At 42.1% G+C, this 21,644-nt stretch overlaps 5 protein-coding genes across 5 annotated transcripts; all 5 read left to right on the top strand.

The window, feature by feature from the left end:
- Positions 1-3,691: 3,691 nt before the first annotated feature.
- On the top strand, positions 3,692-3,991 carry J7337_004959 (uncharacterized protein; the record flags this gene model as incomplete). Its single annotated transcript, XM_044822643.1, has 2 exons — positions 3,692-3,957; positions 3,982-3,991. 2 exons carry the CDS (start codon positions 3,692-3,694, stop codon positions 3,989-3,991), a joined length of 276 nt encoding a protein of 91 aa, XP_044681134.1.
- A 4,673-nt stretch (positions 3,992-8,664) lies between these two features.
- Positions 8,665-9,144, top strand: J7337_004958 (uncharacterized protein; the record flags this gene model as incomplete). Its single annotated transcript, XM_044822642.1, has 1 exon — positions 8,665-9,144. One exon carries the CDS (start codon positions 8,665-8,667, stop codon positions 9,142-9,144), a length of 480 nt encoding a protein of 159 aa, XP_044681133.1.
- A 1,797-nt stretch (positions 9,145-10,941) lies between these two features.
- Positions 10,942-11,512, top strand: J7337_004957 (uncharacterized protein; the record flags this gene model as incomplete). Its single annotated transcript, XM_044822641.1, has 2 exons — positions 10,942-11,050; positions 11,112-11,512. 2 exons carry the CDS (start codon positions 10,942-10,944, stop codon positions 11,510-11,512), a joined length of 510 nt encoding a protein of 169 aa, XP_044681132.1.
- Positions 11,513-12,344: 832 nt separating this feature from the next.
- J7337_004956 (uncharacterized protein) lies at positions 12,345-13,717 on the top strand (the record flags this gene model as incomplete). The annotated part of the gene is made up of 3 exons (XM_044822640.1): positions 12,345-12,500; positions 12,576-13,120; positions 13,171-13,717. 3 exons carry the CDS (start codon positions 12,345-12,347, stop codon positions 13,715-13,717), a joined length of 1,248 nt encoding a protein of 415 aa, XP_044681131.1.
- A 1,835-nt stretch (positions 13,718-15,552) lies between these two features.
- J7337_004955 (uncharacterized protein) lies at positions 15,553-16,200 on the top strand (the record flags this gene model as incomplete). The annotated part of the gene is made up of 1 exon (XM_044822639.1): positions 15,553-16,200. A coding segment is annotated over one exon (648 nt), but the record flags the coding sequence as incomplete, so codon positions are not given.
- Positions 16,201-21,644: the final 5,444 nt, after the last annotated feature.

The raw sequence follows: 21,644 nt of genomic DNA, 5'->3' as shown, positions 1-21,644 counted from the left end.
ATTCCTGTCGGCGATTGGCCAAAGGATTCCAAGCTCGCCGAGGTTGGGAGATTTGTTCGCGCTTGTCTAGAAAATGATATTGAAGGCAAGTTGAGACCTCTTGCTCTTCACCTATCTATCAGCTAACACTTACCCATAGGATATACTACTATGATGTGGAATGACGTCCTGAAGTGGCCCAAGGATGAGTACCAGCTGTTCCTGATGAGCATTCGCAAAGCTATCAGAAATCCCAGGATCCACACATACATGAGGGTTCGATATGTTTATGGACGCAAGCCATCATCAAAGTGAGACGAAAGCTGAATCACGATTTCTTTGTCAAGATAAAGCACTGAAGAGACGGCTCTTGATATTGACTAAATGTACATACGAAAAGGGCTAAAAGAATAGACCCTTCTTCTTCCTCCAATCCCATGTAGTTGCCTGTCGTAAGTCATCAACACTGAGTACATCCACGCCCTCGCGTGTTAGAATATGCCAAATGTGATTCCTCAGCCCAATAGGCCATGCTGGCACACTGAAATATCTGGCCTTCAGACCCAATCGATGAGCCCCATGAATCTGGGCCCGAATGCGCTGCAGCTGCTCCTGCGACAATCGCGAACCCCAAACGTGCCCAACTGCTTTTTTGAAATGAGCAGAAGCATAGTAGCTGTTGTGAGAGTTGTATTTCTCCGAGATCTTGCTTCCTTCTGGCTTTAGGTGTCTTCGTTCAATGCTACTCGGCAATACCCCTTGCTCGATACACTTATCTGGTAGTTGAGCGTTTTGAACTTGGGCTCTGTTTGGATTTGGCCAAATTTGAGACTTATCAGCTAATAGATCCAATGGCGCGTCATAAAAGACATCACGGTAGGTGTTGTTTGCTGTTATCTTATCAAACGGTGTATATCCCGTGCCAACAATAACTACGGGGCCAGGTACAATAGCTGTACCGTTAAAATGCGTGAGCAACTTTCTGCGTCGAAGCGGCTCGAGTTGTCCTTCAAGTTTCTCCCAGGTAGCGTTACCTTCTGTCTTGAAATCGATGAGGATGACCAGCGGCCGATCCGGATCAGCTTCGAAAACTCCAGCGAGAGGCTCATCCACATTCGAGGGGGAATGACAAGGCACCTCTTGTCCACATGAGAAGGTTTCTCTTTGGCGGTCGAAAATACCGAGTAGTGGGTTGAGATACAGGCTCTCTAGCGTATGGTTGGCCTCTAGCTGAAAATGACGATGGGCCACATATAGGTCATCATCTTCATTCCATACGTCGGCTTCAACACTTGGACAGCCCGCCGAAATGGCATCGAGAAGGGGTACGTTTCTCAAATAGTCATTGTGTGAATGGCAACGCACAGGCTGTGTGGCCATTGTTGAGTCGGATAGCCAGTGCCCAACGCCGATTGTTGCTGCGGCGGCGTCGAGCCATGGGTGAACGATCAGGTCCATTTCGTCCGGGAAGTAATGATGCAAGGCACCTCCCAGGATATGGAGTAGACCACTATTCATATCGAGTTTTCTGATTAGCCTGCCTCTCTAGAGTCTGGTCTGAGTTTGCCAAGGGAACCGCAGGACTCACGTCATGGAGAGATAGCCAATAATTAATAGGTAGAAGGCTCTCCGAAGCTTTCTTCGAAACTGAATAATTCGAAGATGGGGTAACTTCGATGCTCCCAAGCCTTTGAAGTGCAAGGCCCGTCGTCTTGGTACTGAAACATTGTTATCCAGAGGCTCAAGCCCGTCCGCTAGATTGTCGTATCGTCGATCCAATGGGCTGTCATCATAAAAGTACTCGACAGAGGACTCCAAGTCATGTAGTGGGGTTTGATTGCCCTTCATGATCCAAATTTACAGTTCGTTATCGACTGCGGGCTCTATCAACATATTGTTGGTTTCCAGCCTTTTCTTTCTTGTACGAAGATCAACAAAATGCCGTCCCACGTGTAACGTATCTCGCAGGTACACACAAAGGGAAGTCAAGTCAATTGGTAAGTGAATCTTCAGCCCAGGTTGCAGGCTTACTGCATAGACAAATATAAGATGTGACATGCTGCGCCGAGGCCGCGTAAGCGCTCTCAGTTCTCTAAAAGATACAATAGATATTGTCACTAATATTAGTCGAAGCCCAGTACATGCGGCTCCCGTGTACCAATTGACTTTCACTCAGGGTGGGGATCGACGCCCACCTGTGCCGGATTGCCGAGATACTGCTCTAAAACATGCCCTCTCTAACCAATAACAGCATAGTTTATATATTTTATCTTATTTCAAGGCTAGTCTTCCGCAGCTTAAAAACGCCCGCCCTGTCAGAGCTTACGCGGTCTTGGCAACAGTTCCAGATCCATTTCAGAGACCAATAGCTAATAAATAACAACTTGGCTTTTTAATAAGCTTACGGGTCTGTTTCTATATTCGTATATTGCATAGTATAGTATAGGTTCTAAGCACTTTATAATATCCTTACTTTACCTTAGTATATACCAGGATCTTAATTTTATATAAATAATAGACTAATATATAAGCTTCTTAAGTATTAGAACCTTAATACACTCCCGGAAAATGGATTTCTTATATAGTCACTAAAAGGAAGATCAATCAGGTAATGTGCTGCTGCAGTAGCTAAAGCAAGCCGTTTGCCAACACCTACTCCGTATAGGTTAACATAATGTAATATTCTCAGTCATGCTCTGTAACAGGCTTTCTAGCCAGAGACAGTAATTTCCGGGACGGCTTGTTAGTACTTAGCTATACATATCCTGGGGTTAATATAGTGCTATGACGCCCAAGAATGCGTAAGCCTCTTACCTTATCAGTAAGCTCTGTCTTAAGTTAAAACGCCCTATGCTCAGGGAGGGGGGCTCAACTAATTTAGGTAACATTTGTCTCTTGCCAGTAGGCATACATAACTTACGTTAATAAGTAAAGGTATATACTCAGCCCCTGGATATGCAAGACTGGGTTGTACCGTGCTCGTGACGCGTCTTGTGTTCGGCCATGCTCGAGAGTGTACCTCAATGATTCATGGCAGACGGGCACGTGCATCCAGAATGGCAGTGCTGTGTCGATAATTTTAGTGGATAGGGATCAACATCTTGCTGTCAGTGATCCAATCAAGTATGCACAAGGGTGAGGTGAGACAGGTTGCTGTGAGAAAGCGCGTATCGCTTTATCATTAATAGTCCCTTTACTAGAAGGGTTCCGCGTTAGGTTAAATAGTAGAAGACGTTAATTCATACATCAATCGGCAGAAGTCCAAGTCCAATCTCACTTTGCCCTTCTCTTCACACCACCTCTATCAAATACTGCTTTATCCAAGCCCAATTTTGACAGGATGGGTCGTCGCCAATTTGATGAAAGCATGAGGCCCTTTCCTTCGACGCTAGCATCTTCATCACCGCCTTACCCCCCAAACAATGGCACACTAACACCAACTGTCGCTCACTCTGAGTCTTGGACAGATGTTGAGCTTCAGCCATATACAGGAGGGGACAGGGATCTAGAGGTGCATCCACAGGCGCCTGAGGGACCCGAACGACCACGCCATGTCTTCTCAGAGCACAGAAAGTGGATGACTGTGTACATAGTTTCTGTAGGTGGAGCGTTTTCCGCCTTGTCATCCAACATTTACTTCCCAGCAATCGATACAATATCCAAAGACCTTGGTGTCAGCGCCACAGACGTTGGTTTCACTATTACAGTGTATATGATTGTTCAAGGAATTGCTCCCTCACTGTATGGCTCCATCTCAGACTTGCGTGGTCGTCGTATTGCATTCGTTATCGCCCTAGTAGTCTACCTCGCCGCAAATGTGTCGCTAGCTTTCACATCCAACCTGGCCATGCTTGTAGTCTTACGAGGACTGCAGGCCGCTGGATCGGCTGCGACAATTAGCATCAGCACTGGTGTGATTGCCGATATAGCAGAACCCGATGAGAGAGCAGGTTTCATGGGAACCAATGCCGGAATAAGGTATGCATATCACCAAAGCTATAGAGACTTTTGAATAACCAGTGTGGCACAGAATGATAGGCCAGGCTATAGGTCCTGTTATTGGTGGACTGCTGAATAGTGCATGGGGATTTAGAAGCATATTCTGGTTCCTGTTTGTCTTTAGCGCTTTGGTCCTCCTGGGACTATTGGTATTTCTGCCAGAGACACATCGAAGGATAGCTGGTAACGGCTACGTTCCTCTCGGAGGCCTGTATAAACCCTGGTCCTACTACTTCAAACCACCCAAGGAATGGCGTAATGCACCCGTACCGCCAGCACCAGAGCTCGAGAAGCTTTCTTGGAGAACAATCATTGAGCCGTTGAGTTATATCCTGAGAATGGATATACTAGTTCTCCTTTCCTGGGGTGCTCTTGTATATACTATCTGGAGTATGGTCACGTCCTCAACCACTCCAGTGCTACTCAAGACTTTCCCCGACCTTACACAATGGCAGGTGGGCCTTTGCTTTCTTCCAAATGGAATAGGATGTGTATTTGGGTCGGTATGCACTGGTCGCCTGATGGATCGAGCTTTCAAACGCGCTGAGACTCGATATAAAGAGGAGCATGGACTCGCCGACGTTAATGTCAAGTCCCTACACGACTTCCCCTTTGAACGTGCTCGAATGTCACTGATGCCTTATTTCAGCGTTATTTTCATCGTTTCAATGGCGCTGTACGGGCCCAGCTATGAGTTCAACGATCTCAGGAGACACTTTGCTGGAAATCTGGCAGCATCCCTGGGTCTGCAATTTATTATTGCATTTACTGCAACGGCCATATTCAACATCAATTCGACGATATTAGTAGACTGCTTCCCGGCTAACTCGGCGGGCGCGACAGCAACGAATAATCTATGCCGCTGCCTCCTTGGCGCTGTGGGCGTCAGCGTGATACAGCCTATGATCGCTCAACTCAAGATTCGCAACGCATTCCTCGTGCTTACAGGCATCGCCGTTTTATTCTCACCTCTGGTCTGGGTTCAGTGGCGTATGGCAGGGAAATGGAGAAGAAATAGACTTAGTGCTTAAGAGCAGTCTATATGTTAGTGTAATACTAACAACCGCCCAATACGGAATCGCTGGACCCGAAAAGGAAGGCTATGATTCAGCAACACCAGGACTGAATGGAGGATTTTGTGCAAGACAGGAACCAATGGCTTGAAAGAAGGGCCAAAGACACTCGGGAACGATCAAGGAAGAACATTGAGCATGCAAAGGACAGTTACAGACGCTTCCATAAAGGTATTCGGGGGAATAATATATTAAAACTATAGATATGGTTAAAGAGTTATAAATTCTTTTTTGTAAGCTCTATTTTCTCGACTCAGATCTTGGTGTTATCTCCAGCCACTCCCCAGCATCCTCTGCTAATGATGGAGGCAAGAAGGTAGCGGGGTGTACAAAGTTGAAAACCCCAACGGCGATTACCATCATGGCCCCATCAAGCGCGATGAAGTATTGTTCATGCGTAACAAGGTACCCCGTCCAGCCCTGTAAGAGTTCTATAGTGCGGTATATGCTCCTCAGATAAATGCAAAGCAATGACAGCGTCATGGCACTTAGTATAGGAATGGATGACTTCTTTCCAGCGTTTAACATGCCCCGTCTAGTTAATCGAATCAGAAAGTCGGTTGCAAGACCAACAAAGAGGCTCATGGAAGCCAATTGGAAGACTATTCCTGCAACCATTGTGTTTGTGCCCGGTTCCGTGTTACCGTTGACCTTTTTCACTGCCGCTGAGGCCATACCGCCACCAATTGCCTGCACAAACAGGGAAATCACGTCGCAAGTACAGAATATCCAAAGATATAGGTTCGGTCGAAGAATGGAGCAGTCGCGGCCAAAGACCTGGATCAAGCGGCCAAGAATAATGTAGACACCGGCAGTGAAGAAAACAGGCGCTAGCAATGATCAGTCATTTGGTTGAGAGTCAAGAGGGGCTGACCAGATAATGGTTGGAGCACATACCAATGATTAGTGTCGAGAGCTGCATGAGGAACGCGGTCGAGTTGTACGGGCATTGGGAGGACCAAGCGCGACCCGCCCAGCCGATGATTTCAACTATTATAGCCATTAATCAAGGTCACAGTTAGAGTTATAGCGGTTAAGGACATACCCAGTCCACCCATAACAAATACGCTGCACCACCAGATCCTAGACCGACCAAGCTGAATTATGTGCATAATGGTAGAGAGACCGAACAAGATACAGAAGACAACTCCCGCAGCGGTCGATGGAACGTAGCCATATGAAGTGGGGGTGCCCGACATGTAAGTGTGGCAGCCCTTGCGTAGGTCTTGTTCTGTTGACATGGTAAGTTTGTTTGAGTCCGGGAACAGGGAAAAGGACTAATTTGGCGATGGGATCTGACGGCTGGGCTTTAACTGTCTCTTTATATACTCGTCATTGTTATGATAACGTAAGCTAATAAACTGGGGTCTTTTCTCCTAGATGTTCATTGATGGGACCATAGGTGGTGTAGCGGAAACTGCGAATCTCGCATTTTTCTATGCCGATCTCCTGAACACCCAAGGCTGAGGACCGCACGGAGTGCGACATCCTAGCCCCTGTCACTATCACAATTACACGCAAGCCGTCGGCTTATCTTGTGGGCTTAGCGTCTTACAAAGCAGACAAAATCTGACATTCCACTGGCCATAGGCCGTAAGCACCAACTTATCAGCCCCACATTTCTTCGGAGTTCATCTGCCAAGGCTGTCTTGAACTGCGAATTTCGCAGTTCGGACTTCAGTCGTGGTCTTGGACCAAGAGCCAACGCCATCTACACCGGACTTTTTTCCCTCTTGTCTCAGTCTGCCGTAGCGGCGTAGACGAGCCTGTTGACCAGTTTAGATTCAGCGATCCGTCACCTTTCGTTCGAGCCCTTCGTTACCACTATGCATCCAAGACCTAGCCGCGCAAAGAGCTGCACTGCATGTCGCCAGGCTAAGGTGGCCTGTGATGCCCGCCACAAACCTGCCGGAGCAACGTGCACGAGGTGTAGCAAGCGCGGACTGCAATGTCGGTTCGATTCGCGTTTCAAAAGAATTCCAACAAGAAAGTTAGTACAGCCTACGGGTTCCATCATTGATAGAGATTAGAGAGACCCTGATACTCATACTCGCAGTATCGTGGAGGCCATCACCAACTGCATTGATTCCCAGCAGCCGCTTTCTAGCGATTCAACAAGCGCGGGAGCGCATTCTCATACAAACCAGTCGACACTGTCACAAGCACCCGACATTCCGTCTTCGGCCTGCACACGGTCCTCTAGTCCTTCCTCTCATACTGGCTCGCAATACTCTACCTACACTGTCGGAACCACTCAAGATGATATCGCAGCTGGTGTCGACGAATGTGCCAGGGGCGGCGAGGCCTGGCTGCAGCTTAAAGCTGTCGACATACCCTCTAGTTACCAGCTTGGACGTCTCAGCGTGAACAATACAGTGGCACTAGAGCTCTTTCAACAGTCAGTATAAATATGCCCCGAAGACGAATTGAAGCCCATGTAAGGACTGAACTGAGTCAAGCACCAGCTTTGATAGGTACTACCGTCCGCACGCCAAGTTCTTGAGACCCATACGTACGTCTTTAAACGAGTACTCACAATCCTCTCGGCATCTTTTCTGGACCATTATCCTCTGTTCTTCCCAAATGCATCCAAAACACGCACACATGTATCCCTCTATTGTAACAGAGCACGAGACCATGCTCTCGGCGATTTTTGTCTGTGCCCCGCTCACTATCGAGATGATGCATGCTCTCCTTTGCCTTTGCTTATGGCCAGTTCCGAAGGTCCGCCTTTGGCAAGACTTGTCATGGGGGTATATAGGTCTTGTTGTGAACTCGGCCATGGGGCTCAACTGTCACCTGCCATCAAATCCGCTCCTTAATGCACAGTTAAAGAGAAATTCTAGCCGCCGCGCCGTGCCAAACATAGACGCTGCTGTCAGGGATACTACTTGGCTTGCCTGCTTTGACATAAGCACTCGGTATGTGTTCTTTCGGTTGCTTCCCCGTACGAAGTATTTGAGATTCGCTACTTACACAGTAATGTTGCCACAGACTTAGCGAGTTCTTGGGATTTCCGTCCTCATTTTCATCCAAATACCATCTAAACTGCGTATCCCGTGCTCGAGAGCGAGCATTAAACCTTCTGGGCCCATCAGGCCATATCACATTAGAGATTCGTCGGCTCAGCTTAACTTCGATGGCCAAGCTCGACATGGTCACAGACTCTGCACTTCACTTTTCCCAGACACAAAGCAGCATCAGCGAGCTGGAGCTACTGAGAAGGTCAGACCATAAACCCTGGAGTCCCGAGACAGAACTCACTTTACAAGGTACAAAACTGTACTTGTATGCCATGACACTTCTATTGCCTCCCCCAAAGGACCCCGTCGTAGCTCTTCAGGCGACCTCTAATCGGGACGCGGTATTGGTCAGTGGCTTAATGTGTGCTTCAACAATGATATCAGATATGCTCCACCAAAGCGGCGGAATTTCTAATCACGGCTCAGACAATAATACTTGCAGTGCAGCGTTCTGGCCAAAGACGCAAATCAGCTATATGTTCTTTGCCGCTACATTTATTTTCCGAGTTCTTCTCTCGCATTCGAGTCTGACACCGCAGGATATAACCCTTGCTATGTCACGCCTTGCAGATGCACACGCGATTTCCAGAATGGAACCGTTACATCCAGATCGCACACGTGCTGCCGAGATCATTCAACGGTTGATAGAAGTTGCGCGCGGTTACATGATTGAAGACTCAGGCGAGAATGACGCCGAGGACTTACTCCCGAGGGGCCTTCTTGTCACCGGTCGCTTGGGGGCATCAGTCATGTTTGATGCCGTCCTCCGGTCTGTACACCACCACAGACAAAAGGCACAGATGCGAAAGTCGCATTTATTAGAATCCTCAAGAGTTGCGCCTATCATTGGCAGGCATATGCCTACAGGCGGCGAAGGTGGTTCAAATACCGGGCTGATAGGGTGCCGCCAATCCGTAGAAGCCCATGGAGATGCACCCGACAGCTCAGGTGGAATCGGCTTTGGCGATATGTTTGATTTCCAATTCATGGATACGTATGAGTATATTATGAGCACTGACTCGTCTCTTATGCTGGATAGCCTGGAAAACCCAGGCGGCGGGACCTGGTAACCTTAGCCATTTGTCAAACATTTCATTGCATCTGTTTCAGTTTGTTGTCATATTCTTGCCCGGCTTTGTTAACTTACCCTGATGCGTGATATCAGCAAGATAAAGAGGCCGCGAACAAATGAGGATCAAGATCAGAGACGGTGTATTGGTTAAACGCACTGCTATTACGATATGCAAGACTGGAAGAAATTATCAGAGAAATGCAACTAACGAGGGGTGCAGTGGTTATACCAATTGTAATTTGACAGCTGATGCATTAGGCAGAAGTGCAAATCACGCATCAATTTTCAAAGATCATCAACATCGCCACTACCGCCCGCCTCAGTATTATTCCTTATCATAATTATACAGCCCTTAATTTCTCACCGCACCGCAGCCGCCATGTGCTCCCGACCAATTCAAAAGACAGGTGCTTTGTCCACCGTTTCTCTTCATCCTACAATCGTGCAACACCTAGAAGCTACTCAGGACGCTGGGAATGCTGTAATGGTATGCCTCCGATTCTTCACACTTACACAATATCGCTGACCCCCCGACAGCAGCCTGAACTGTCACTTCCGATTCGAGAAGTTATATCCCAATGGATATGCGTGCGCACTTCTATACTCTCTTACTGTCTACATGCCTGACTCCCGCTAGTGTAATTGCTGCTGTGGCCCGAATAGTCTCATGACCAGTCCGTACTGCCCAGAGTGTGGAACTCGTCGCTGTTCAAGCTGTACATACTGTTAATTCCCTGAAGATCTATGTGCATAAATATGTCAACAGATCATATTAATATGGCCGGTATAAATTCATCCGCTTATGCATGGAACCAAGAGTTCTTCGACCGACAAATTCAAAAGTATCCAGCACAAAACATACCTGCAGTCGCTACCTTCTCAAGCGTCCACGATCTCATCAAAAGGTTTCTTTCGGCATCTGGTGATATGGAGGCGTTCCTTGGCCCCAGCACATATCAAATATTGGAGCTTGAGCCTCTTTGCAAGTCTTGCAGTATGGACGATTTACTAACCGGAACTGACCCTCGTGTGACTCGGCCCATGGCTTTTCTGGATGATCGATGTCGGCGAATGCATCATTCTGAACCACCAGGAGGTCACATGCGCCGTGACCGTGGGCCCTTAAGTTCCTCGCAACTATTACAAGAACTGAAGAAGAAAGTAGGTCATAAAGGCCTGGCCGCTTGGAATCATGACTGACCATAACAAATTTAGCGGTATGGATCCCTTGGTGAGACTGACGCTGCGAGGCGACTACTGTGAGGCATTTTCCATCATCATACGACTTTTGCGTCTGCTGACTAGTTATTGTCTCCAGTTATGTGGCTAATCCAGACTGCTGTGTAATTGTGGCGTTGGCCTCAACTGCGTCTAGCGTTCAGGCTACGTTTCTACCAGACTTCTTTTATAAATACCTGGGGTCCAGAACGTCACTAGGTATTCATCGACCGATGCGGGGACCACTCATCTTTGGACTCGAATTCCATCTTCAGTTCTACGTCTGGTGTGAAGGCGGCCCGCAGTTCCATGACTCTAGGAAGAAACGGAACGGAAAGCCCCTGCGCCAAAGTCGACAGCCTTATTACCTCAGACTGGGCGATGAAAATGAGCCGCAGGTTCATATCTATGAAACCCAGGTCTCCTGTCTGATAGCAGGTATAGATGAGGACTCCTGGGTTGCATATCAGTTTGTTGATACATACTACCAAGGAGAAAAGCCGCTTGCGCAAGAAGAACAGCATGGCGTTAAGCCAGATCCCCTAACAGGGGGGTTATTTGACGCAAATCTCCCTATATGGACCCCGAGGGAGTATTTCCTCATTGTGTACGAGTGTCGGCTCAAACAAGTCAGACACGCTATGTACAACCTGGTTGCAAGGTTGTTTCTAAGGCTAGAGCCATATGTAAGTGACAACGAGGTGTAAAATACCATAGATAGAGCACTTACTTGCAACTAGACACCAGATGAAGGAGAGATGAACGCTTCTTTTAGTGAGAGTATCATGGGAACGATGGCGCAGAAGAAGTTGACGCAACGAGTCCTCAACGAAGCAAACCACTTTCTACCACAAACTATCCACTCTATCTGCAAGGCGATTGAGGTTTGGGATAGGTTCAGCCGAAGAGACCTTGCCTACCTCTCAGACATACTAAAGTCTGATTCTAAGAAGAGCCCAATCCCATCGGTCAAGGTCGTTACCATGATTGAGGACCATATCGATGCATTGCGAGACCTCCAACGACGCGCAGAGGAACAGAGAGATTTGTGTGCCGGGCTTGCCCGAAAGGTATGTAAGGGGAGACGACGAGGGGAGGCGAAAAGACGCGGAAAGGCTTACGGAAATAGCTGGAAATGCAGATTGTAGTGGAGGATAATGAAGTCACGGCTAGACAGCAAGCAGGGACTGAGATGACGAGATATTGGACTGGCATCGGCTTGGTACGCACATGCAGCCTGCTTCTATAGGGTAAAACGCTAACTTCCTGTAGGTCTTTCTGCCGCTCACGGCTGTTACTGGTATATTCAGTATGCAAGCAGGCATTTTGCCGGACTCGTTTTATAAGTGGTGGATTTTCATTATTTTTTGGATTGTAATCACGCTTCTCGTTATTCTCGCTGTCGAGTTCAGATCATTACGATCTTCGGTGCCAGCATTGCGCAACGATTGTTCTTGTAGTAGAACTTCCTCTCCCTGGTACCCTTTCACATCAAGACTCTCGCTGCTATCGTCATCGACGGATTTCCCTGCTGAGATCGAGCTCATCCCAAGGTCCCCGGGTAGGACAGTTTAGAGTGGAGCTTTCTGGGATCCTGTATTTTCCCCAGACATCATGAGATATTGTGACTCCGTTAATAGTTCTTATTGGTGCGGTAGTGTTTTTCCAGAAGCGATACATGGGCGATCAACTTGACACGATATTTAGTGGAGTCCAGTGGGTGCTTGACTGGGTAAGCATATCAGGCCAAGCTCCATACGGTATTTCGGAGGCAGCAACTCCATCAATTGGAGCCAACTGCCATTGGCCCGTACCGGCAAAATAGAGTTTCAGATGCTGATCCCTGGTTTAGCCTAATAATACTTTCTGCCGTAACCTCATGCCATGATTGTATAAGACCGCTGTGATGTCGTTTATTAATTTATTTTTCGTAAACTGTTGTTATTGTCATCAGTGGCAAGTGAGGTCTTGACTACCGATATGTTTGACAGAATCAAGACAAAGGCTCTTCTAGTAGCCTGCCTGGTTTTCTCAGGCTCGGCATTACCCAATGGCAATGAGCAGCGTCACTGGGTAGGCACATGGGCGTCGATGCCTCAGGAGGTTGAACCGGCAAACTTGGCCCCAGCTCCATTTGTACGTTTTCTCTAAACACTCATTCTTGAAGCTTTTTGCGAAGCCCGCACATACTAATGAATGGCCTTGCCACAGGGAGGAGCAGATGCGGCAGCTCAATTCGAAAACACCACTCTGCGCCAAACATTTCACATGTCAATTGGAGCTGACAAGATCCGTGTTCGATTCTCCAACATCTTTGGTAAAACAGACTTGCCCATCACTGCGGCATCAATCGCTTTGCCAGTCGGTGGAAAGGCCGGTGTCGGTCAGATTGACACCAAGACCACGAAGCAGCTCAAGTTCAAGGGCAAGAAGTCCGTGTCTATCCCAGCAGGAGAGATTGTTTACTCTGATCCCATCGATTTTAAGCTGAAGCCTCTTTCCAATCTCGCATTGTCTGTCTACACTGAGAAGGGTCAGCTTGGAAACAAGATTACTGGACATCCTGGCAGTCGAACGACTTCTTGGATGCAAAAGGGCAACCACGTCAATGCAGCATCTGTATCTCAGGGAAGCACCAAGCATTGGTATTTTGCGAACGGGGTTGACTCGTGGGCACCCAAAGATCATTTCGCTGTTGTTCTCCTCGGAGATAGTATCACCGATGGCCGCGGAAGTACGGATGACACAAACGATCGGTAGGTGAAATCAACGTTTGATCACTTGTTCCGCTTGTTAACAAGCTTAGATGGTCCGATGCTCTTGCGGCTCATTTGCAAGAGTCTGGCATGTCTAATGTCGCTGTGAACAACATGGCAGCAGGTGGCAATGCTATCCTTTCAGGCGGTCTAGGTCCTATCCTGCTTCAACGATATAAGCGAGATGCCTTGGAACAACCAGGTGCCAAATTCGTCGTCGTATTCGAAGGCGTCAACGACATTGGGCCATCCGCAACCGACGCAGCTACTCAAAAGAGGATCAAAGATGGTCTCATCGCCGCCTATACCCAGATTGCGAATGATATCAAGAAGGCAGGCATGACTACCATTGGAGCGACAATTACACAGATGCTTGGGAACCAGTACCACTCTCCCGAGAGAGAAGTCACTCGGGTCGCGATCAATGACTGGATCTTGAAGAACGGGACTTTTGACCACACTGTCGACTTTGCGTCTTTGATCGGAAGCGGAGAGAAGTTGCTCCCTCAGTATGACTCTGGCGATGGTCTCCATCCCAACCCTGCGGCGTACAAGTTAATGGGAACAAAGTTTCCGATCAAGGTTTTCAAGAAATAATTATATATACAGGCCTAGGGGAAACTAAAGTTCAAATGAAACATTAAAAAGAAATGTTGCTCACAGTGTCAAACAGCGTAATACCGATACAATTCTGGCCCAGTACAGAGTATGGTATGTTGTCAGAACGCAGCAAGATTCACTCCCAACATATCTCTTCCAAACTTGACTGATTGTACTTTGTAGATCAGACCATGTGGCTAGCCGATTATGTGATCCTGGGTTCCACTTGGACCTCTAAATGATACCAGGACAGCCGGGTAACTTCTTCCTCAACTCGATTAGAGTTTTGAACCTTACCATTCAGGCTTAGCCTCCAAGAGCCAGTGGTCTCTGATTGGCGTTGCGAGTTACCCTGGCTTTCAGCTGAATCCACTACTGCCTGAGATATCCGGAACCCCGGCAAGGCAGATTGGAGGTGGTTCTGCAGATCTTCAGCGTCAACTTCGTGGCATCCAAGGATGAAATTGTGTTAGACTGAATATGATATCAATTCAAAACTTAATGTGTGAACATCAAATTATTGGAAAATTCCCACGTCTCTGGCACTGATATCTGAGGGACCGAGTTGGTCTCCAGCTTGGCGAGATGGGCTGACCAGCGGACAGGCATTCTGAGGCACACCAAGCATGGATGTAGACATCACAACCAACAGATATAACCTCGTCGTGCATATATGGAGGGGAAGAGTCGTCGTTCAACACCCCTAGCCCGACCCAGACCTCTCCCTATTTCTCGCTGTTCCAAATTCTATCTATTGATTCAAGAGTCTAGGCCTCTTACTAGCTAATCGATATGGAATCAACCTTTAACAAAAAGGATTGCTTCAAACGCCATAACTTATTCGACCGTGGCTTCTTCTATAACGACGAAAACTCAGCAAATGACCTGCCAGATCATGTCGAAGCTCTCCGAAAGTCAATTCTTGACTTCGCTTGCGATGAGTTGAACCAGAAGGCTTCTGACCAGGATGGAAGAGTCGCAAACCAAGGAACAGACCTTACTAACAGGGGAGTTGAAGAAAAAGATTGGGAACACTTTTTTCGAGACAACTTCTTCAAACCGCTTGAAGAAAGCATCTTGGCGTCTGAGAGCTCATGTGATAACCATATAGTATGGTAAGTAGTTTCAGAGAGGTCGAAATGTTCAAGACTTAAGACTTACAGGATACAATCAGCTCCTCCAATGCTCGATGGGTAGTGTTCAATCCAAAAAAAGACGGACTTGGCAGTTCAGTTCCTGATAGATTGAAAAATGAGAGCGCACCACAGCCTGACTACGCTTTTTGTTTTCCAATCAATCGGCCATCCGCCAACTCTCTTCTAGCTCTGGAGCCACGCCAAGAATCGGCGCTGTTCTCATTACCGGCTTTGAAAGAGCTTTACAACCATGGCTTGTGACCATCTCCTTTCTATCCTTTCAAGAATAGCTTTAAGGAGAAACACCTGAAGTGCTTTCCTTGGCTCGTTGTTGAGTCCAAGCCGAAACAAGGCACAAACGGCGCCATCACGCGATTGAGAGAGGTGGCCTACTGTCAAGCCATTAACGGCAGCGGTTGTGCTGTCAGACTCAACGAGATTGCCGCATTATATGAGACGAATTTGCCTGGCCTGGCGCATATCCCCCCAGTCCCAGCCGTGACTACAGTTGGGCCTGAAGTTAAAGTCTGGATAACGTATCATACCGAGAACTCCCTCGCATGTCGTTACAACGCGGTGAAAAAGAAGCAGAAAACTGGCAAAGGCTATGTTAGTATAGAACGAGTGGTCTGAAGCTGAACCGTACTGACCATTCTGGACTCCGATTAGATGATGCAATGTATTTGGGATGGCGACATGAGAGACTCTCATGATATTGCTCAGTTCCGATTTATGTTGAAGAACATATACACCTGGGCCGTTACAGAGTTCAGGCCCACAATAGCCAAATATATCGACCATTGGGAGTACCTTTACTCCGAAGACTTCTTGAAAGCCCAGCGAGCAGCAGTGGCGTTTCGAGAGGAGGAAATGGAGTCGAGGAGTCGGCAGCAGAGCCCCGAAGCTGACGAGTCACCTACTAAACAGTTGGAACGTACCATCGAAAGGATGATGTCCTTGAACCTGAATGAGAGAGTGACGCCGACCTCCAACAGGCATGCGGATCCCATCTCGGTATCTTCAACTTCAACGAGCTCAGTGCGGCGAAGCGCACGAATAAAAGCACGGCGCGAAGCACAACTCTCTCTCGGTTTGGCTACTAAATTGGAGAGGTCTGCCTCACGTCTTAAACAAACTATAGCAGCTGGGCCTTCCCGGAGACGAGAAAGCGGGACGAAATTTCTCGCAGGACCAATCGAGGTTGAATTTGATGGAAGTACCAGTGATGAGGACTATGACGAAAATGAGGAAGATGATGATAGTGGCGACGACGATGAAGAATGTGAGGATGATGACGAGACTGGTGAGGAAGAGAGTGATGAGGAAAACCTCGTATGGGACTATGTTAGAAGGCATTACGTGCCGGTGTATAAATAGGAAGAGAGATTTTACCTGCATAGTTTACTGTCTTCCAGTTATTACTAATTTGATAGTCATATAACATAGATCTTCTTGAGATATAACCTTTTATTACTAAATAAAGTTACAGTAATAACAGAGTGTTGAGGCTATATCGTGGTGCTGTCTTTACTGAGTATGTTGAAGATTGTCTGCAAAGAAGTCACACCAGGGTCCATTACCATTCTGGGGATCCCTACACCCAGGCTGGAACTGTCGGAAGCCTGTGTTATCTGGGTCTGGCCAACTTGATGTACCGAATGAAGTCCTAGTGTTGATTCTGTGTGGGCTATTGAAGATGTTAACAATTTCCATCCCATGGCATTCAAGAGATAACTAACCATTGTGGTCCACCAGTCGTGGTGAAGGTCTCTGTAATCTTCAGATTCCCCCAGTCCATCTTCTCTTGGAAGTAAACGGCATGCGTACCGGACCAGGAATGATCACCGTGGCAGCCAACGCCAACCCCGAGCCCCTTGGTATTCTCTACAGAGACTCCAAGTTTGGCTTTGATTGCTTTTCCAAGCATAGGTAGCGTGATCCCAACACCGGCACTCCAAGTGACTGTTGTAGATTTGAACTGGGTGAAGAAGACTATTCCATCCGGCTCTACACCTTGACGAAAATGGCACCAACTAGTCCACCAGGTTCCAGAGTCGGTGACTTCAACGTCAACCTCCCGGTCAATGGTGCAAGGACAGTCAATGCAAAGTGCGCGATCGCCATTTGCTGGGGGTCCATCCATTTCCTAACCGACATTGTTAGTGATTGCAATATCTGAGTGGCGTAGATACGCTTACTGTCCAATTCGCAGACTCAAGACTAGTGGTTGGATCGAGGGTTGTTGTAAAGTAAAACTTGACAGAATCAGCAATGCTTGAATTGTTCTTGTCTACGGCTCTTGCAGAAATGGCACTGGGACGTGTGGCCATAGCAAGACCTGACACTGACACCGGCAGCATAGAGAGTGTCAAGGTAAAGAGTTTTGTAATCATCATCTTGGACCTATAGTTACACGATGCGATTTGAGAGTTGGTGAAATTGATGGTCATGTTCCAGCTATGAATTGGCTTCCCAAGGCCAATATATGTAGTTTACGCTCAATTGGATAGATACTAGAATCCAGTCGCAATATCTTTGTTTCCAGCCAAAGTAACGCTGTAGTCCACTGTCAGGCGGCATCGTGCATAATCTTTGCATCGGACAGTCCGTGTGGTGGAGAGGCCTTCCTGACATAAGATTTTAGCAGTTCTCGTGCGTCTATACTCATGCATGCATCACCACCTGAGTGGTCACGAGTTAAAAAATTGGAAGCCTAAAGTTAGACAGCTATCTTTTCTTATGGAGAAAGCGGTCACTTCTCTGTAATGCCAACGTCACTAATATTGCTTCAACCTATGCCATGCGAGTTTAGACGTTCATCGACCCGCCGCAACAGAGCGCATATAACAGACAGAGGAATGTTATCAATTATTTCAGATCTCACAGCACGATCAGACTTATCAGTGGCTTGCCTGGTGTCAGCAGCCACAGGCGACAAGACTAACAGCACAAGGTGTACAAAAACCAGGCTTATGTCGTCTCAGACATGAGATTTTGGTTGTCCACAAACCCTCTGTTTAGAAGGGATACCTTGCAGCCAGGGTGCAAGGGGTCAAAGTTAGCCATTATATGATTCTGATAAGAGTCTGTAGTAACTATAACCGAGCGATGATGATTTAAGAACGTATAGTAATCATTTTAAGGGCTGAATTTTTATATTATGCTAATGCCTGTCTTACTGTATTTTAATATTATATTCTTTAAATAGTCCTATACTTGCGTAAAATCGTATTTAAATAAAGCTTAAGCTATTCTATAAAACTTTAAATTAAATAAGGCTTACTAATTAAATTTATTACTAACTATTTAACTATAATAATTTAATACTATTTTATTAAATTACTATTAATATTACTATTTATTGCTTTAGTATTAGTTATTATTTTATAAAGTAAATATACTTAATTAAGTAAATTTTATTTAATTAATTATAGCTTTATTTACTTATTAAAGGGCTTTTTTAATTTTTAAATAAAACTCTTTTTTATATATTAAGTTTTTTATTTTATATAATTAACTTTAATAAAATTAGCTTAAAAATAACTTTATTAATTAAATTTATTAAGATTTTAATTTACTTAAAGACTTTATAATTAATACTTTTATAGCTATTATTAAAATATTTAAATCTTATTTATTAATTATTATTAAGTTAAAGCTATAAAAAAGATTTAATATTAATTAAAGTATATTATATTTTATATAATTAATATATTTAAGTTATTTTTATAATAATTATTAAATTTACTATTTTACTATTTTTTTTTATAATATTTTTATAATAATATATTATTATTAAAAAGATAAAATATTTCTATAGTAATATATAAGGTATAGTTAATAAAGTCTTATAATAAAAATAATATAATATAATACTTATTTTTTAATATATTATATATAAAGTATTATATATAATATTAAAAAATATAATAACTTTAAAAGTAAGTCTTAAAGTTATATAATACTACCTTTAACTTTATAATTTAATTAAATAAGTAGCCTTAATTTATAAGTATAAAAAGATATTTTCCTTAGCCTTAGTAAGCTAAAGGCCTTTTCTATTATTACCTAGTTAAAGTAATTAATATTAAAGCTTTAACCTTAAAGGCCTAATTTTAAATAAGCTAGAAATTATAAAAACTATTTAAAAATACTATATTATATAATTAGTATTAATAGCTATAACTATCTTATTATAGCAGTTAATACTTATATAAATAGTAATTTAACTAATATTAATAATCTTAATATTAATAATATTTTTAATTTATATACTTTTTTTTAGTATTTAAATATTATAAGTAAAGACTTATTATATATTAATAAATTAATATTAATATTATAAATTAATTTTATAATCTTTAATTATACTATAAGGCTTTTAAATATATAAAATATATCTATTATACTAACTATTATAAGTAAATTAAAGGCCTTAAAAAACCTAGCTAATTACTTAAAGTAAGATTAAGACTTATTAATAAAGTAATAGGCCTTTATTATAGCTATTAAATTAAGTAGTAATAATAGCTAATACTAAGTATAGTTTATAAAGTTAAAATATATAGTTAAAGTAATTAAATTAATAATATAAATATTATATTATAAGAATTAAAGGCTATTATAAAGTAAAAGAAAGGAAATAAAAGAAAAAAAAAAAATAAAAAAGTAAATTATAAAATAAAAGTTTTAGTATTAAGGGAAAAACTATAAATATTAATAAGCTAAAGCTAGCTTAATAAATTAGTAATAAATTAAATTAAGTTATAAAGTAATATAAAGTAATATAAAAAATATAAATTAAAAGTAAATATAGCTAATTAATACTTAAAAATATATTATTATAAACTTATATAATAAGTAAAATAAAAAATATATAATAAAAGTTATTTAAGTTATTTATTTTTAGCTTTATTAATACTATTTTTTAATTTAGGTTTTTATAGTATTATATATATATAAGCTAGTTTAGTTTTATAAGTATTTTAACTTAATATAAAGTACTAATAAAAAGCTAACTTTTATTATAAACTTTTAAACTTAGCCTTTTATATAACTTTTAAGACTATAAAAATAAAAGTTAATATAATTATTAAATTACTTTTATTAAGTATAGTAATAAGTTTATTTATATTAAGCAGTCTTGCTATTAGTATTACTATAAAAAGGGTAATTAGTTTTTAATATATTAATATAAATTATATAAAGTAATATTATAGCTATATACTTAACCTTAATAGTAATAATATATATATAATTTATAAAGTTATATAGCCTAGAAATAGAGCTGCTATTTAAGCTATTATTAATAATAATAATAAAAAAGCTTACTATAATTAATAGCTAGCCTCTTAGCCTTAAGTAAGTTAAAATAAAAAGCTATTAAGTTAAAACTTAATAATATATTTATTAAGTTATTTATATTTTTAAAGATATATAAAATTACTAAAATAATTTAAATAAATATTAATATTATATTAATAAAAAATACTATAAATATAAAGATTTTTTTCCTTATATTATAATAATATATACTAACTTATATATCTCTATTAGCTACTAATTATTAAAGCTTTAGTAACTTTCTTAAGAGATCGGACTCTTATCTTAAGTATATATTTTATAATTACTTATAGCAATTAAGATTAACATTATAACAGGCCAGGATCCTATAACTAGTAATGCTAGAAAGCTGTCGTTTGCTGTTGGCCTGAAGAATCTCATTCTCGACATAACAGCTATCCCTGGAGGTAAGTGTAGCTAATTGAATCCTTGCTTTAATTGCGCTCCAGGCTGATTTACCAAGGCGACACGTTTACGGCGCTCTAGTGGGGCGTTGCACAGGGCGCTCAGCTTCAGAACATCAAGATCACTATGGCCTCAGCGGTCGGGGGTAGTGGCCATACTGGAATTCGCCTTGGGCGAGGATCTACCCTGGGTCTTTCCGATATGCGCATTGAGCATAGACAGGTATATCAGGCCTTTATAATATATTATTACTAAACATTTACTAATATTATTAAAATAAAACAGTATTTAGTATAATGGGCACTAGTAAGTACTTTATAAAAGTATTTACTTTTATTAAAATACTATTAATATATTTATTATAAGAGGAAATATAATTAATATTATTACTTTTATATTTAATACTTATAAAACTGTAATAAGGAATACTAATAGTTTTTTTTAAATTACTTTAATTAATATTAAGTTTATTAATTAATTAATAAAGTAAAAAGCTTTTATAATAATTTAATATTTAATTAAAAACTTATAATTAATATTTTTAAATTAAAAAATAATATAATAAATAAATTATATAGCTTTTTATTTATATAATATTTTAATAATTAATTATAAGTAATATATTTTAAGTTATTTTATTTATTTTATTTATTTATAAAACTTTATTTTTAAATTATTTATTTTTTATTTTTTATATTTTATTTTTTTTATTTTTTATTATTTTAATTATAAATAATAAATTAATATAAATAAAAATAAAACTAAATATAAAAATTTATTTTAAATTATATTTTTATAGCTTTAACTTAATAATAATTAAAAAATAAAATTTAAATATTTTAATAATAGCTATAAAAATATTAATTATAAAGTCTTTAATTAAATTAAAATTTTAATAAATTTAATTAATAAAATTACTTTTAAGCTATAACTTTAGCTACTAGGCAGGTTAGGGGTAAGGTTAAGGGTAGTTTTATTTAAAGTAAAATAGAATCTAAGATATAAAATATAAAATATAATAAAGTAAAGTAATAGATTTT

Source organism: Fusarium musae, chromosome 4 (genome assembly GCF_019915245.1).
Source record: "Fusarium musae strain F31 chromosome 4, whole genome shotgun sequence".
In the NCBI taxonomy this organism is placed as follows: Eukaryota; Fungi; Ascomycota; class Sordariomycetes; order Hypocreales; family Nectriaceae; genus Fusarium; species Fusarium musae.
This window is presented reverse-complemented; position numbering and strand designations above follow the sequence as displayed.